Raw genomic sequence first — 19719 nt, forward strand, 5'->3', positions numbered from 1 at the left:
AAATTGGGGTACTTTTTTTATCAATTCTGAAATGTTTAAAATCCAATACACTACACAATAAGACTGAATCAAATCCAACTGTCAAGGTACTCAGAACTACAGTAGTTCTGTGGTTCAGACATTCTGTTTTTAATATTGTTATAATAGTATCAGGGGCAGCACAGTGGCACAGTGGTTAGCATTCCTCCTGTACAGGCTCTGAGGCCATGGGTTCAATGCTGGACCTGGAGCGCTGCCTGAGTGGAGTTTGTATGTTCTCCCTGTGTTGTGTGGGTTCTCCAGTTGCCGTCCACAGTCCAAAGACACACTGGTAGGTTAATTGACTTAGAGAAAACTGGCCCCGGCGTGACATCAGGACATGTTTCAGGGAGTAGTTTCTGAATGTTCAGCTGTTTGTGGTGCTATGTATGTGCATTTCTGTGTCTGTGTGTGTCCTGTGATGGATTGGCGTCCTCTCCAGGGTGTATCCTGCCTTGCGTCCCTTGCTTGTCAGGATAGGCTCTAGCTCCCCTGTGATCCTGAATCGGATGAAGCGATTAGACGACAGATGGATATAATCTGTACGTACAAGAATGGCATACTTCAAGCTAGTCATTTTAATTGGACGGCCCTTTTTGAGAGATTCCCTGAAGTTGTTGAGCAAACTGGAAAAGGCTGAGATTTCCTGCTCTAGGACAGAATGATTTTTTGGGTTGTAGGTTGAACTACAGTGTACACATAATTGACGGAAAAAGAAAATGATTTTTTTTATGTTTGTGCACAGAGTTTAAATGATTAAAATAATTTATTTCATGGCATTTTGGGAAAAAGTAGTTCAGGTGGGGAGCTGCGTCAGCATGTGTAGGCTGCAAAGGAACAATAGGTTTATTCCATGCTGAAAAAAAGTAAACACAGTGTTTCAGCCGTGAGGCCTTCTTCAGGTGTGGGGCCTTCTTCCTCACACCTGAAGAAGGCCCCACGGCCGAAACGTTGTGTTTTCTTTCTTATTTTTTTCAGCATGGAATAAACCTATTACTTGTTCATTTTTGGAAAAAGTAATTAATTGTGTTGAATGTCATTTCTTTCTGTTTACATTTCTTTAAGTAAAAGCTTTGTATAGAAGTAAAACTAATTAGATGTTTATCCCATTATGCCATTAGCAACTTATCTTCGCAGCAGTTCTTTTACAGTAAGTGTTGGTGTTGCAGCTCAAAACTTAGATGCAGTGAAGTTAATCGAAAAGGTCACTGCAGCAACCTAAAAACAATGCAGTGTTAAGATCTTTGTCCCTGTGATTTTGCAGTTTTTTGTGCAGTTGTCAGCAACTTTGTTTAATAATTACCCTAAAGATAGGCGATAACTCTCTGTTACAAACCTTCCATTTTCAAGGTCCACTGTTCTGCAGTTCAGGGTGGAGAGATTGTTTGTTCTTGCTGGTGCGCTCCTCTTCAGCCTGTGAAATGTTCCAGTTTGTGAAAAGAAGCACATTGCCTCACATTGCACTCGAGGACTATGGCTCTTTTCTCTTCTCTGACTCCAGTGTTTGTGGCCATTTTATGTGTTGTTGTCCTTTTCATTTTGAGAGGGTCACAGAAAAAAAATCAAGTCACAAAGAAGAAGTTCAAACCCCCTGCTACAGCCAAACCCTGGGTAGATGAAGATCTTCAAGACAACACAGAGATAAACCCCAGAGCTGAAGGTAATCATTAAAAAATTTTGATTGACATTTCCAGAAAGATGTTACTCCTGCTGTGACAACATTATTAAAAAGGTTTAATAATTTTTTTAATGTACGGACTTACTACATTATTTCTTTTGCTGATTATTTTCTTAATTTGTTATTAATGCATACAAGATGATAGCAGTCATCATAGAAATTACAATAGTGCCTGTAGTCAAATAATTTTAAAGAAGGAATGGCAAATATTGAAATGGAAATCAAAGGTAACTGAGAAATTTGTCACGCTCGATCATAATCTGGAAATCCAAATCTTTAACTTCAAGAAGATTCTGAAGATTTTTAATTTTAACTTTTAACTTTTAAGCAAATTAATGGGTATCTGCAACCTCTGAATATGTTCTGTACATCACTCTTGTTACAAAATTCATGTTAGAATTCGATAAGTGGATCAAAAAGACTTTTTCTGAGCCTACTCAGTCATACTTTGACCTTACTTCAACTCAGAAAACTGTTCCGTTAAATATTTAGACAGAAAGAAGCATGAACTGAAGAGACGTCAACCAAGGAAGGCAAAAGACAAACTAAAAATATATTGAATGTTTTTCTAGTGTTAGACTAAAGATTAATGTCACTTAATTCTGAATCAATTAGTTAACCATAGCAAAACGCTTCGACTGTGCAAGTGCAGTATACTATACCATATTCTTAATACACGGTTTATATTAACATAATCAGGTGGTATAGACTGTAAATATGTTTACGTTCAGATACTGCTGATCCTTACCCTCTTCTTTTTCTGTTTTCAAAGTACATTTTGAGGGATTTTTTTTGGAGTTAATTTTTTTTGTACTGATTTTTGTCTACTGATCACCACACAGCTCATTTATGACATCATTTTTACATAATCTTTATTAAAATGCAATTTTTGCATTGACTTCAAAATGTTTGCACTTATGTTGCAGAGATATTGAACTGAATTGAACAGTAAAAGTCAGCGATTTCATTTATTTTTTCCTTTGCATGGAAACCTCTTGCAGTGAGTCATATCACAAAAGAAAATACAAAAACTACAGTAAGAAGGTATATATTAAAAAAACACAACCTGAAATGACAAGGGCTTAATTGCTATAATTGTACCTCTAACATTTACCCGCACTGAGATAAAAGACTCACTTAAAAGGTGAACGTTTCAATGTATGCAATTTCATGCTGCTAATCAAACTTTTTATAGCTTTAGTAGGGTGGAATCAAGCAAATTCTTTGTATGGTTGACAAAGAAAATGGGGACTCACTACATTAAACTGAAAGTCAGCTGTGTTTCCAACTTTAAAAGCCAAACTCTAACTGCCTCAAACATCAAGGTTATACAGTAAATATCTACTTTTCATCCATCCATACATTTTTTAACTGCTTTGTGTCTGGGCGAGCCAGAGCCTTTCCCGGCAAGCAACAAGGCAGGATATGCCCTGGACTGGACAACAGTCCATTGCAGGACTCACACAGACACAGACACAGAAGCCAGTTAACTACAAGTATTTCGTTGGATTGGGTGAGGAATCCAGAGCACCAGGAGGAAACCCATGCAATCAATGGGAGAACACATGAACTCCATGCAGTTAGTTCCCCATGAACTGAACCCAAGGTTCAATGTTAACCACTGCAGCACATCTTACTAATATATTAAAACAATATGATTTCTGTAAAAACGGCATCCAGCCCTTACATATTAGAAAAGTAACAAAAAGTAACATCTTTTTTTTGGAAAATGCACAGGTATTGTTTAGGCATTATTACACCTGAAATCCCTAAAAATATAACTCATTGTCTGACTTGGGAACACATGCAGAATTATAGATAATGTGCATTAAGCATTGAAAATAAGAGACATTCCTCTGCAACGTTTTTACATAAAGCTTCATGTGTAGCAATGTGTTGAACCGGAATCCTTGAGAGCCTTCTCAAGTGATCAAATGAGATTCTTGAATCAGTGAGCTCTTTTGCTATTTACTGTATCAACTCTAGCAAAAGAAAATACACAGGATCGATGATTTCTCATTTACATTCACTTTGATTTTTTAAAATAAATGTTTTAAACTTGGCTTAGTGTTTGACTTAGGGAGGAAAAATGTTGGAAGACAAATCTGGAAAGTCAATTTTTTCATTTTTCTAGTTGATTATATATTGACTATAAATTTCTAATTAAATATGGTATCAGTTTAAATTGCATGGTCATTCATTTTCTCCAAGAAAAAAAAATAGATTTCAATCAGAAAAAAAGTACAAGTAATCTGGTTGACAAGACTGTATGGTGATATCCTTCCCAGAATTACAGAAACGAGGGTAAAGAGGAATATAGAAGTGCCAAATATAGCCAGGTGTCAATGAATCACGGAAGAACACATTTTTCAATCATTTCCATTACAACCATTCTTCTCTGAGTACTTAGGAAGCAGCAAGGGGAAAAGGATTAATTTAAGTCACTGATTTTCATTATTAATCTTATGTCAGTTATCTCAGAAAGTACAATCACGACAAATAAATTAAATTGATACTGCAGTATCATGAATGTTTTTGATTAACTCAGGGCTGTTAATCACCAGAAAGCTTCAACAGCAGTTGATCATATGCATAAAAACATTTTGTTCTGTCTTTTATTTTGTCTTCTTTGAAGCAGAGTTTTGTCAACAGATCTTCTTGACTTTCATCTCTTCAATATTTATGGCTGGTTAATGGGCTGCATTAGAGCTTGCACTAAATCAGAAGTGGCACTTATTCCAATGTGGAACAGCAAATAATACAAGTGGTTTACTGGTACTTGGGAAATGTATTCAGTAGAAATGTGAAATTTAAAATTAAAAAATGAGCTCTGCAGCTTTACAGCATTTTCATTTGAACTGTTCATAACAAGAGCCCTTCCATATTGAAGTAAGCATTCTTTACATAAAATATTATATGGACAACCCTAAGCACAGAAGAGAGCTGAAACAATCACATCAGGACATTAGCTTTGATTATTATGCAGTGCCTGATGCAGACACCTCACGCAAAAGACTCAAATACTCATCAAAGGTACACAAGAGCTGTGGGGACATCTGACAATTCTAGTATGTTTTGTGGTATTGTGTTAATAACAAAGCACTGTCATGATCGCAGCCCCTCCTCTTAAGGGCGCTCCAGCCCTTCCTTGTTAGTTTCATCTCCCGCACCTGTTCCATGTTCCAGCCCCTTTTCAGTTCCCTCTTAAAAGCCAGATGCAGACGTTAATGCGGGCTCTGCATTGGTTCCCACATCATGCGAGCCCGGGACCTGGATGTGCCTGGCTCCGTTATGGTTTTAGTTTCTGTTCCTGTTCCCATTTCCCCTGCCGGTCCCGACCCGGTTCTGGATTTTTATCGTCGTTCTCGGATGGATCGCCTGGCCTTGGATTTTTTGTGCAGTTTTGGATTTCCCATTTGACTCATTCCTGGATCGTTTGCCTTGGTCACACCTCCCCAGACCACCAGCACTCCATGGACAAGCTCCCCTATCCTCATCCCTGTATCCTGCATGCTTTTTTCCCCATGTTTTCTCACTTTACCCCGGATTGTGCCGTCTGCATAGGGTCCGGAAATAACTCTTCCTGAAAGGCACATATACAGTACGTATGAACATCATTGACAGTAAATGGACCATTCAATTTTATTACTTGTGAAATGTACTTAGGAAAAAACTAATAGCCAGCTCTCATTTATAACTGTTATCTTCAGTCAGCAGAATCAGACTGGAAACTTAACAAATGCTAAAGGTTTTGTAAAATGACCATTCTGTGTGTCTTGGGACAGGGTCTTCACAAAATTTTATTTTGCATTCTGACAACACATATCTTTGTGCTTCTTTATTTCCTCGAAGTGATATAATAAAACAACCTTAACAATTTTCAAAGGATGCCCTTTGAGTCCAACAGGTCCATAAACAATGTAGTGTTGCAATGACATTTAAGTTATATAAAAAGCCTCCAAATCTATTGATCACAACACTTCTACTGTAACTCCAATCCACATTTAGTATATACAATATATTAAAATCTCCTAACTAAAATTGAATAGATTAAATGTTTCCAAATGCATGTATTTAAAATAGACAATTGGCTTATCCAAGTAAAGTTGAAGCTACAAATTATGACCTACTCGGGGGCAGGGTGCCTTTAGGATCTTTATGTAAGCAAGTCACTGCGAAACACACCGTCACGCCCTGTACACCTAGAGGGCGCACTACTTCTGTCCTGTTCCTTGTTCCCTGTTATTGTTCATGTCTTTCTGGGGTGTTTTGTCATGTAGCCTATTTATGTCCTGTGTCTGCTCTGCTCCTGGCTCAGCATTGAGGGTATGGATGTCCTGAAACCCGCCTAGCACCAGGTCGCCCCACGTCCGTGGCCTGAGGGCATACAGTAGGTTTCTATTCCAACATCATCTAAACCCTCTAAGCCTGGGCAAACCTCCGTGTTGCCCCTTTTACCACTACACATAGGGTCTCTCCTTGTCTTTCCACAGCTAGTCCTTCAGACATCCATGACACACACACAGATGTACAGTAAGGTAAAAAAAATCCTTTACTTACAGTAATAAAACATATTCAAAACAAAACTCTAAGCTTCTTTTTGAACTTTACCTAAACATGTTCTAATATCCTTCTATATAGGTAGAGCAAAGCAGCTAAGCTGCTTACCATCTTCAAAGTTCATTTCTGAAAGTTCTCAAAAACCCACAAAGTTCACAAAGTGAACAAATGTTCACATGAGTCCATGGTCCCACAGCTGGTTGGTCCATCAGAAATAAGTAGACTTCTCTCCTTCTGGTCTTCTGGTTCAGTGCAAAGCAGAGGAGCTGACGTCTTTCTCAGACATCAGGCACAGATCAGCACCCAAAGCATCTGCATGCTGATTTTAAATGTCACTTGAGCAATCATCTTCCTCTGTCTGGTCAGGTGACTGACGATGGCAGATTTTCCATTGCTCTGTGTGAAATGTGGTTCAGTCAAGGGCCTTCATCTTGTTTTAACCTGCCTCCCTCATTCAAAATGAATATACTATTTTTTCAAAAGGCACAGAATAGTTTCAGGATGCCAAATAAGATAGCTGGCAAAATACAATACAAGAACACAAATGGAAAATGTACCAGAAGTTGATTTATCTGATACTGTGTTCGCCTTTCTTTGACACACCCTTTTTATACCAAAAACCACAATGTCCACACTCCAAAACAATCAGACCCTTACAACCAAGTGAACCCTTCACATACTCTCTCAAAACTGTAAGTCCAGTTAGGTTCTTGTCAAGTGGTGACCCTTTTGGAACTGTTACAGCCACCTACTGTACTATCAACCACAGGAGGTCAAAAGAGAGAATTTTAAACTTGAATTCTTAAATGCCTGCAAGCTGATCCCCGTTAAATTTCCGTAGGCAGGCTGTTGTAAGGATACCCACCTATCGAATACTTTCATATTTGCAGCTCCATGTTTTATAACTATAGCACTGGTAGATGGAGGTTTAAGGAAAACAGGAACAGAAATTTAGAATTTAGACCATGTCAGGGATACAATGTATTCGAACTCACTGTATATTCCAGCTGTATATGAACATGTTTAAAGTGAAGTAGGAGACTCTGATAAAATAGTTAATCACTTTGTGCTGCAGATGTGTCATCTTAAACTAATTTGCTGTTAATTTCTGTTTTGTTTAGCTGACGATGAATGGGCTGACAGTGAGAGCAATGTTGCTCACGTCCCATATTCCCCCCTGAGGTTCTCCAAAGATGAAATGTTGCAGCGCTCTCAGCAGTTTTACCAGCTGATGAACAAGAGGAGGTCTGTCAGATTCATCAGTTCCAAGCCAGTGCCAAGGGAGGTTATCGACAATGTCATCAGAACAGCAGGTGCATTAGGACATACCTTCTCCTTATATTCTAAATATTGGAATTGGAACATTCTGATCTGAAGCATGACAGACTCTTCTCTTGTTAGCTTGTCCTTGGTGAGATACAAAGACTTGTTTTATCTGTCTTCTCTTTAAAAGACTGCAGTGTGTAGTAATCAAGACAGAATGCAGACCATGGTGCTCTCTGCAATCAGGCACAGTGCCAGCAGGCAGCCTGAAAACTTTCTCTAAGAGCTATGCAAACACAATTCAGGGCTGAACTAAATATCTGTTCAAATTTGAAGAAATCTGTTCATGGCCTCTGAGGCAGAAGACTGATGAATGTTCTCAGGCTGCCACTTCTGTCTAATTAGGTCTAAGGTGAAAACACCAAAGTGTTCCACAGCATTCATTAACAACTCTATTACAAAATTTGGACAAGCCCCCTTTGTGTGGTAAAAGATAGCCATGAGAGACATGTTCTATTTAGAAGGATAGTGTGTTATATGTTATATACAGTATACTATATATGTTACAATAAGCAACATTTCATGTACACATGATTAAGATGACTTGCTTTAGCAAACATGGTAAGGAATTTGAATGGATCCCTTTTTTTGTAAAGGTTTAGTGACATTTTGAAACAACTCTAAACCACTGCATAGGTCAACCTCTTGAATGTGTGGCTACTTTAAATAACATTAGTCACAGCTGGAAAGATTTCTCAGAGCTACATTGTACCTTGAGGTGATTGGATATGAATCACTGGAAACAAGTGACCTTTTTTTTACCCAAAGAAGATAAATACGATTGTTGGCTATTTTCTCCTAGATCAGCTGTTTTCACATTTCTGCCAGACAATATATTTTCTATAAAATATCCAGCTCACCCTATGTAATGTATCTTTTGAAAACAGCCCATAAGTAATCACAACATTAGCCAAATCAAGCTTTATGAGGTTGACAAAGACATATTAATTGGCTAAAATTGTAAAAGTTGAAATGTGCAACAATTAGATATCTTGCTACTGTATCTGTAATTTACTGTATAAACTATACTATGTGCTCTTGCAAAATATATGTACTCTACATAAATGTTTGTGCATTACTAGATGATTGATAAGCACAGTTTGTTGACAAATATGTTAGAATTGTTTTTTAAATATGATAGTTTTTCTAGGAACATAATATACATCCATGTACAGTATATTCTAACCGCTTCACCCAGTTCAGGGTTGTAGAGGAGCTGGATCCTGTCATGGCAAACAACTGGTGCAAAGCAGGTGCTTATTATATACAGTAGTACCTGCAATTATGTATTTTGCTGTTAGCTTAATTTGTTCAACTTTAGGGTTAATATTTGCTCTTTAAGTAGATGTGTAAAAGATATAAAAAATGGAGAATTGTCTAATGGTCTGTTATATAATTTCAATGCTGTTGGAAGTCAACATTCTATAACATCTATTGACACCATCCTTAATTACACATTTTGTAGACGTTAAAGTACATGGAGCAACAGTTTATGATAATTTCATCATAAACAAAATTTGTTCTACTTTGGACGTAATTGCAAAGTATGACACGTCTCCCCAGTTGATTCCAAAATGCTCAGTAAACGGCAGAAACACAATATTAACACTGGTTAATATTGTATGATTGGTGCTACTACTGTTCTCAAGGGTTTAGGTAAAATGGGAATTTAGGCTTGTTAACCTGTATCTGTATATTGCTACTAAAGAAGATTGACTGCAATGGGATAAACCAAAACATCTGCTGTTTTTTTCTCTGATTAATCAAAATTCAAATCTAGTTATGCATCTGTTGCACATCATTGATCATAATGTCTGTGTTCTTAGAAATCCCAAACCTTATTAGCAGAAGCTCACTAGAACTTGGAATACGATTGTCCTACAATATAGGACATATTGGAACTTTGATTAGGTCCAAATGATGCCAAATAGTTATTGTTTTGAAATGTGATTTTTTTATCTGATAACATCTAGTAAAGAGGTACTCAATCTTCAAGATCTATCAAAGGCCAGACAAAGTGACAATTTAGAATAACAATCAGATTTATCCCATGATATAGGCATGTGCTTTCTGGGAGGTGAATAAATTGGAGTAGACATAACTCATGGGTTTCAAATGAAATTAATTCTACATATTTATTCTGGTAAATTATGGGGATGAATTAACATTACATAATTACAGATTAATATTGAAAAACGCCATGCTGGTAAACCTCTACTATATATCAAGTGTACATCTTCTTGATGGAAAATGTATTGATTTAGCAGTTGATTCTCATCTCTTAGAAATACATTTTTTTTCACAGTGCATTATATTCAGTTGTGATTGCTCTTGCCAGTAAGAAAAAAGTACTACTCCTACAATAAATCTAAAGATATCAGGTTATAATTTAATTTATCCGGTGATCTTTATTCAGAGGAGAGATGGTTTTAGCACAAATCTAAAGATATCAGTAGAACAGGATTCATGTATCTGATCAGCAGTGACAGTTCAGATTGAAAACAGGAGTCTGGCACTTCAGTAAACAGATGCTTTTAGCATTAAATGCCTATAGTGTATTTTATTTAAAGATAAAGATGTTCATGTAAACCAACAATGGTCGAGACCTATTTAATATGTACTTTTGTTGAAGGACAAGTCTATTTATTAAACTTTGTTGAAGTTTCACAGAAAAAAAAATTACTGGAGCACAATGTAAGAAATGTATAATTACCTTGTAAAGTTAAAAAAATAATTGAACTCACAAGAATGTGAAATATAAGCGAAATATATGTGAAAAACAGACTTTAAAAAGACAGTATTCAGGCAGTACATACTGTATCTATCCTGCAATCTGACTTATACCTCTGCTCAGATCTCTGTATGGTGGCTGACAGAGATAAGGGACAACACTATGATTTCTCTGTTGAATGTATGACAGGCACGGCTCCAAGCGGCGCTCACACAGAGCCTTGGACATATGTGGTAGTGGCAGATCCCGAAACTAAGCACATGATCCGCGAGATTGTCGAGGAGGAGGAAGAGGTTAACTACAAACAGCGGATGGGAGAGAAATGGGTCGGCGATCTGCAGAGACTAAGGTGAGAAGAACATGAGTAACAGAAGTCACCTGGACCTGTAGTTTTTACTGCTGTTACCTTTTCACACATTAGAGTTATGCTTTGATGTGCTGTACTTTTAAAAATTCTATTCTAAGACATTCTACTGGGAAATATATATCTAATTCTGACGGGGTTTTTCAGATCACTGCTTTACTGGAGTGTAATGACATTGTTCCAGCATTTCCAGGCAAATAGGGGTCAAAATCCCTCCCCTAACCAATGATAGTTTATCAGCACTGAATTAATCATCAAAGGTTATACATAAACTTATGTTAAACAGAAGACCCTTTTGATTTCTAAGCTGTTCTCACCAATGACATTTAATTATTTGTTTATCAAGATTTTGTTTACATAAAAACAGATTGACAAACAAGTCAGAAAAGTATGGTTACCTGGACATGCAAAGAAATAACAATAATGTTAGTAAATGATTTGGACTTCCTTCCTGCTTATTAAAATGTTATTTACTGTGTTTTTGGGGATTGGTGTGGTTTGAACTTCATTTACTGATAGCTTTAATGATAATTAAAAAAAACATTTTCTGTATTTTGAGGATGAGGTCAGTTTCACCAATTCCTTATTTGGAAATACATAAGACATTGGTTATGTTACAATTTCAGAAAAAAAGTTGCGAGTTCTGTCTACATTGGATGGTTAGCGTAACTAGCTTCACATTCCCAGCAGCCGAAGCGATTTCCTAAAGAAACTGTGTTTTGCTGCAATATGTTTTCAGCTTTTGTATAGTAATCCCTTGATGGATTGAAGCTGAATCAAAGTAAACCCTTTGAACAGGAGTTATTGTGGGGGGATGGCTCAAGATGGTCTCTGCTCAAACTTGCTACAATACCTTCAATTTATTGCCTAAAACCCTTTTGTGAATGGAGCCCTTTAACATAAATCCTGGAGCTGAATCACAGTGCGGATACTGTATATACCACAGCAGCTCCTCCTTGTGGATTACAAAGCCTGCAAATTTGTTTTTATTAATATAAAACAAACAGAAGTTCAGTGTCCATCAAAGGTGGTGGGGCTTAAAACACCTTTCTCATTCTGTATACTGGGTATAAGTAAAACATCCCTGGTGCTACTTCAGTTGAAGGTGTGCTTGATCCAAAAGAGACTATTTTTCTTAATAAAGGTGTTCACACATTTTCATTACAGTTATTAAGCTAGGTTAGTGGTGAAAAATATAAGTAAATTGTCATGTTTGACAGGATTTTTCCATAGTATTTTGTATTATATAGTATTTTGTTCCCTGTAGATATAAGCAATACCATAGAATGCTGAAGTAAAAATAAAACAATAATACAATTTGAGGCATGAATTAATTAGGAGATAAAAGTTTTTGTGTGTGTATTTACAACAGATTTTCCCAGGCCTGGTCCCACTGACCTCAGTATATTCTGACACTGGCTCACATCAAGCTAGGATCTTTAATTATTTTTCTAATGATGGTGATTACTATTGTAATTATTATTGTATTATTATTGCTGTTGTTGTTTCAGAACAAACTGGGTTAAAGATTATCTTGACACTGCTCCTTATCTCATCCTCATATTCAAGCAAATATATGGAATTAACTCCAGTGGAAAAAAGAAAACCCATTACTACAATGAAATCAGTGTTTCTATCTCCTGTGGGATGCTTCTTGCTGCACTGCAGGTATTTTAAATACAGTACATCAGCACAATGCTGCTCGTGCCCCAGTGTCTCGGAATGTCATGCTCCTCCTCATGTGAGATGCTAAGGTATCACATGACAGAACTTTGCAAGATTATAGGCTGTTGTGCTATCTTTTGCATGACATATAAAATCAGTGTCCTAGTTATTACAGTTACAGTATCTTTATACACATTATACATCAAACGTTTTACAATATGTAAAACCTTTACATGTCTCATTTTGTTACTATTCTGAAGAAAATACAGTAGGTACTGTAAATGCCCCCCTTTTTTAAAAAATACATGATGTCTGTGTTTTGTTCCTCAGAATGCAGGTCTGGTAACAGTGACGTCTACACCTTTAAACTGTGGCCCAAAACTGCGTGTTCTCCTCCAGCGTCCAGCGAATGAAAAGCTGTTGTTGCTGCTGCCAGTGGGTTATCCCACAGAAGACGCTACGGTTCCTGACCTAAAACGCAAGAACTTGGAAGAAATCATGGTATTTGTGTAATAAACCCTGGAAGATGTGTGGAACTCACCTTATACAACTTCTGTTCAGACCTAAGCTGAATATTCTATAGCACTGAGGAATAATAGGTCAGGTAAGCTGTAGTATACCTGCACATTATTTACAGCATAGCTCTTAATTCTTCTTAGATGGTCATGGACTTTAAATAGGATAACTTTGCGCAGTAAACTCATAATACTGATCAGCTGTTTACTGTTCTCACTTCTGTCTGGCCAAGTGGACAGCCGATTATGTCATTCATTTGTTCAGAAGTAAATTAGTTCTTGTGTGCAACCTAATATCCAGAAAAAACATGCAATACTTTCATAATTCATTTGTTTTTATTTCCATGTGAGGTCATGAAGCAACTGTACTGAGGTGTAATCCTGAATTTTAAATTTAATATAATTTGTTTTCATACCTAATATGTAATCACATCCTAATTGTAAATCAATACAAGAACAAAAAAGTTAAAGGGAAGGCCTTTTGGCTCATATAGCCTGTTTTGTAGTAGATAATATTACTTGTAGTATATTAGATAGAAAGAATATCATCCAACTTTTTATTGATAGAAGCCAGGGTATCAGCTTTAATAACATGACTGGATAGCTTGTTCCCACAACATTTTGCGTGAATACCTCCTGTTTTCAGTTTTACACTGCCATGCAAAAGTTCCACAGTTTTCACACTTGTTTGCTTTAAAGCTTGCAGTTCTGACACTTTGAAATAGCAATTACCTGTATGTTTGTTACACTATATGCACAATGTACACAATTCAGCTGAGTGGCTTCTGTGTGTAATAATGTCTTTTTCTGTGATTATCTTTGGCTATGTAGTGAACTTCAAGCAAAGACTCAACAACTGAAGACAAAGAAGCTTTAAAAGCAAAGCAGGGATAAAATTGAAAAACAGATCAGGCAAAGGGTACAAAACTTCTTTTAGTCTCTGGATATCCCTATGAGCACAATCTTCCCAGTTATAGGCGTATCATACCATTCAGATGCCTAGATCAGGTTTGGGATGCTATTGTAGGGCAACAACAACTATGAAAGAGTTACAGAATTCAGAGACTGGGTTGGGAGAAAATGTGTATCACTCAACAATATCCAGATCAATTGACATGACTAACCTGTATGGCAGGGTGGCAGGAAGAAAGTCATCACAAAATATAAGCTATTTTGAAGACCACATGTTTTTTTTGACAGGTGTGATCTTGCAAAAATGTGGTAAAGGTATTGGAAGATCCTAGAAGAAATCCTTCTGTCTGCTTAAAACTTAAAACTGTGAAAAAGTTTCTTTCACCTGGACAATAATCCAAAGCAGAAGGCCAAAGCTACATTGTAGTGGCTTAACAAAAAAGAATGTGAATGTTCTTGAGGTACAGTAAAGTTCTGACTTGAGTCTTATTGTAAATCTGTAGCAAGCTTGAAAACTGCTGCCCATAAATATTCCCCAATCAACCTGAGAGAGTTTGAGTAAAACCGCATAAGAGCACAAGCAAAAATACACCAAGTCAGTGTGAAAAATTGGTTGAGATTCACCCACTTGCAGCTGTAATAACTGCTTTAGTGCTTCCACCAAATATTACGTTTACAGGTCTGCATACTTACAGTATGCAACTAACATTTAAGTTTTTCCTCGTGCTGCCTTTTACTGCAATATATCTTACCTTAGAATTCTTCAGTTTAAGCATTCATGTGTTGAATAAAATATTCTATTTAAAAAATGGGTGTGTAGCATTTTGTAATTTCACACAATGGGACATCATAGAATGGGTCTGAATATTTTTCAAGGCACCCTACAGTATGTACTGTACTTCTACTGTACATACTGTAGCTTCCTCTTGAGTCCTCTGGTTTGTGTTCCCAATACAGGTCTTATATACAGGTTTCTTCCTTGTCATTGTTGCGTGATATAAACAAATATTTAAGAATTTGGCATAATGAGTCAAATTAATCAACATTCATATGGTTTATATATTCTGAAAAAGTGTTAATATGACTGGGTTAATGTTGAATGTATTAACCTTAATGTTATTTTAAAAACATTTCTTGGTGGTTGAAACAAAAACTTATTTTTCATCAAACCTGTTTTTTACATTGTATTTTAGAATTTCCAGGAGACTTGTAAATCTGTTCAATAGATTGAAGTACAATATGTGAATCTATCTTATTGTCCACCTTTTCATACTGGTGAAAAAATATATTAACAAGTTATAAGACAACTTGAATGTATATTTTGGTTCATAAAACTGTTTTAAAATAAGAAAAGTTATATTTGTGGTAATGAAGCTTACTTCTTAACACTTCTGTCTGTTGTGCAATAACATCCAACTCCCTGTTTTAATTGATTTACATCTGCAATATTCATTCTACCTGTAGGTGGAGCCTTTACTCTTCCTTTAAAACAATGTTGAGCCCAGCTTCCCACAGACCACTGAAGATAGCTCAGAACATCACTCTGCATTTAAACGGAAAGGCTTAAATTACTTCTGTATCTTACTAAATTGTATTAAGTGTTACTTCCTAACATGTTAACACCTACACAGTGAAGAGACATTTATTAGCATATAGTAATACCTTAAAATAAAAACTAAACATGGTACAGTAGAAAAACACACAGCATATTCTAGAGGTACAGTACTTGTGAAGTACAACATGCTCAGTAGACCTGCAGTAGACCTTGCCCTGCGACAAGATGGTAAACAAAGGGTATGTGAAAAGTTAAGTTTCTAAATGTACTAGAAATTCTCTGTGCTAGTAAGCCTCTATTTTCAGTATTGCGAATATTATATTTTTTAGCTTTTTGATGGTCACATAAACACAGATGTATATCAAAACCCTTGCAGATTTGTGACATTAGATCCATACATTTGTGAGAGGAAGTTACAGGGAGTAAGGATAATTTTTTAGCCTTGATACAGATATTTTTCCTCCATCTGAGATTCTAACCAGCCATTCATGTCATTATTGTAGATGTCCCCAGCCATGACAGTGTAAAAAAACATACACTCATATTATTCCTGCACGACAGAGATAAGCACAGAGGATTTCAAGAGGACAGCATAACTGTTGGAAAAAATTCATGAGTCTGTACTTTACAAGGTCATATCTTAACTGAGAGCAACGCAAAGATTCTTTTAGATGAAAATCAAAATTTACAGAACACTGCTCCCATCTGAAGGTAGAACACAGCATACAAGTAAAATTCGGAATCAAAATTAGCCTCATGTTAACTAAATAATATTTGTTTGCACAGTACATTTAACATATAATAGAGAAGAATAATGCCTCTCTATTGCTATGCTTAATTGCCTTGTTTGAGTAGTATTTACACAGGCACAACAGAATTGCGCAGTTTTATCTAGTTCTGCATTTGTCCAGTTACTGTATGTGGTTTACTAGAGTTTTTCATGTGTACAGTGAAAATTGATTTTGTTTTTTTGCCAAATTCCTCCATCAATATTAAGAACTTAAGGCCAGAAATAAACAAATAATTTTTAAAAATGAGAGGAGGCCATTCAGCAGCTAGTGGCTAGGTGACCAGAAGATCTCAACCAGCTGTCTCTTGAAAGAAGCCAGGGTATATACTTAAACAACACGACTGGTAGTTGTTCTATAATACTTCAACACCTTGTGTAAAGAAGTGCCTCCTGTTTGTCAGAGCAATGTCCTTGGAAAGCATTAATTTACCCTTTTACTTGCTTTACAGTCTGTAATTTCACAACAGTGTAAAACTGCAATATTTAAAATTGTTTCATAATAAGAAGAATTATTGAGCGGAGGTGTGAACTACAGTATAAATAGAGGTAGTATCAGTGAAAAATGCGAGAACAATCTTTACACACTGCTATTGGTTTAATTGAAGTCTTCGTAATCATCAGAATTTCTACACTAAAGCCATCTGTCGAATAGTTCTGTGCTTCACTAGTACTTTTATGTAAGAAAGAAAAATGACAAAGCACCATGTTACATCATGCCTGAATTGCAATTATAGTATCAAACTACCACAATTCTGGGGACCGTCTAGACATTAGCCATTCCCAGCTACTTGTTGAACTGTATGTTGCGTTTATGAGGAGTCGCACATTTAGCAGACAAAGCCCTTATTGGTTTTAGTTATGAAGATGTCATATCAAATTATTAGTTTTAAATTACTTTATATTATTTAGAAATGTTCTTACTAATCTAAGAATGCAGTTCCTTTTATGTTTTGGTGGCTACCATTTTATACCATGTTGCACTTCAGTATTTCTTATGGTTAGCTTAAGACAAAAGTGGCTTAGGTGATTCTTTTACTCAGACCTCTATTCTGGGCTTCTGTGACTTTAGTTATCATACAGAGTATTGCATTTAGGAAACATGACCTTGGTGAAATAATTTCTTTAATAGTATCATTACATATAGTGTACCATTAATGTATAGTCTGTTTTCAACTGCTGTCCTATTTTCTCTCTAGAGCAATTTAAACCTGTTCTCTTTTAACTTCAGCATTGGGACAGCAGTTAATAGTTTAAAGCTTCTTTTGATATTATATTTACTTGCATCAATGTAACATGATACCAGTACCAGTATATTGTACTTATTTACAGGTTAATGTTAAAATCTCCATGATCTGAGGTAAAGTGTGAATCAATTTATCATTCAAAAGTTAAAAGCATATAGTTTAAGTAATATTATAAGAATTTTGTCTGTACATGTAAGTAATAAATGAGAAATATTTGGCATACACAGAACATCCCAGGCCTTTAGTTCCTGTGATGCTCTTCCTCGCTTGTGCCACCAGATCCTCAAACACAAAGTCTAAGTGATTGAGAGGAAATCTGGTATTATCCATTTTCAGGGGAATTTGCACTGTGGCTAACAGTGGGTCGTGACTACACTTACTGTATTAGTGCATCATCTATCCCCTGTCTTTGTCATTCATAATTGATTGATGATTTAACATAGCACTAATTTTGTCTTAGAAGCCTGTTCCATTCCTCCCACAGTAACATTCTATGATCAAAGTGATAGTACCTTATTTTAACTAGGTTAAGGTCTTAAAGAAACATTATGCAATACTAACTTCAGGGCATGAGATTATGAATTATAACACTCCTTTATGTCTTTTTAGGAATGCTTAAAACTGTCCTATACCTGAACTCAGAGGTATCGTAAATTAACTCATGAACTCGTGAAGACAGTATTTCTAGTTCTTAAACCAACACTGAGTTCAAAGATATCTTCTCTGAGCACTCTGTATCCATTATTGAAAAATATTAATTAACGTATGATCTACACTTGGTCCCCTTCTTTTTACATTGTACATGCTGACACTTGGTCAAATTATTAATGAGCATGCTGTCAACTTCCACAGTCACACAGCTATATAGTATATACAATATACAGTATCTGTAGAACCAGATAACACCAATGCTCTGAATGCTCTGAATACCTTGATAAACGGTATATCCAGAATGACAGGTTGGAAGAATAATAAATTCTTCAAATTTAATGAAAACAAAACAGAATTTTTTATTGTTTGGCACAAATAATAATAAAGAAAAATATAGAGTTATTTAGGCAATTAAGATTAAACCTGAGGGTATTATTCTGGATTCAGAGTTGAGTTTTAAAACATTGACAATGTCACTAAGACCACCTTCTTTCACCTGAAAAATATTGCACGAGATAGACTTTACCTTAGTCTGTGAGATGCTACAAAATTGACATGCTTTTATTTTCTCTTTATTATACTATAGTGATTCACTTTTTAAAGCTCTAAACAGATTAATACCATCATAGGTGATTGCCTCTCTATCTATGTTCCAAACCCTTCACTCAGATCATTTAGTGATGGCTTGCTTAATGTGCCTAGAATGAAATGCAAAAATAAAGTGTGAAACAACGTTTTGTTTTGATGCACCTAAGGTTTGGAATGCACTTCCACTGCTGTACACATTTGACAGGGAACTTCAGTGAGTAGGTTTAAGAAGCAGCTCGAAACACCCTTTTTTAAAATTTCGTTTTTAGATAATATTTGTCAAATTTTTGTTTTTGGTTTCTGTTCCCTTTATGTTGACATTTTTATAGTTAAATTTCATTTTCATGATCTTTTGACATTTTATTTTGCATCATTAAATGTTTTACTTTAATTCCTTATTACTCTTTATTTTTTATTGCTTTTATTATTGTCATTAAGTTTTTATGTGTCTTTATTATGTTATTATATTTTCCCTCTGTGAAGTACTTTAAGCTGCATTTGAATGCATGAAAGGTGCTAAAAATACAGTTATTAGTAGTAGTAGTAGTAGTAGTAGTAGTAGTATAATACTAATAAAAGCTTAATAGTTCATCTTTGCAAAAGAATAATTTTATAACAATGCAAGTTTCTATAAGGTGCTAATTTGCCACACTGTGAGAGAGACTACATTAGATAATATAAAGATTAGGTTTTGATGCCTTAATCAATATCTGATTACTTTTTCTCCCATTTCTTTTAAATAGCATTGTGTGCAACCTTATGGTGTGATTATAGGTCATACCAGTGACTTTGAATTGTCACCAAAAAACACCAAAAAAGCACAAAGGATAATTTTATTTATCCAAAATGCGTGTCTAGTAATAATTAGTTTACATTGATTTGGTGGAAAGCTGGTGAGTATTAGTTGGTTGTATATTTATATACTGTATTTGAAACCCAAATGAAATCAGGCCTTACTGTAACTCCTAAACTATAAATTTTTGTATGAAAAAATTGTTATAGTGCCATGCAAAAGTATTCGGACTCCTGCACAGTTTGCATAATGTATTGCTTTAAAGCCTGCAGTCATAGAAGGAGAAATTAATATTTGTAATGTACACAAGCTGAACAAGCTCATCAGGAGAG

General features: G+C 35.7%; 1 protein-coding gene across 1 annotated transcript; it reads left to right on the forward strand.

The window, feature by feature from the left end:
• The first annotated feature begins 1363 nt into the window (after positions 1-1363).
• iyd (iodotyrosine deiodinase) lies at positions 1364-15555 on the forward strand. The gene is made up of 5 exons (XM_006625819.3): positions 1364-1678; positions 7378-7569; positions 10500-10659; positions 12186-12342; positions 12670-15555. Exons 1-5 carry the CDS (start codon positions 1492-1494, stop codon positions 12850-12852), a joined length of 879 nt encoding a protein of 292 aa, XP_006625882.2. The 5' UTR covers positions 1364-1491; the 3' UTR covers positions 12853-15555.
• Positions 15556-19719: the final 4164 nt, after the last annotated feature.

The sequence above is a fragment of the Lepisosteus oculatus genome, chromosome 2 (genome assembly GCF_040954835.1).
Source record: "Lepisosteus oculatus isolate fLepOcu1 chromosome 2, fLepOcu1.hap2, whole genome shotgun sequence".
Taxonomy (NCBI): domain Eukaryota; kingdom Metazoa; phylum Chordata; class Actinopteri; order Semionotiformes; family Lepisosteidae; genus Lepisosteus; species Lepisosteus oculatus.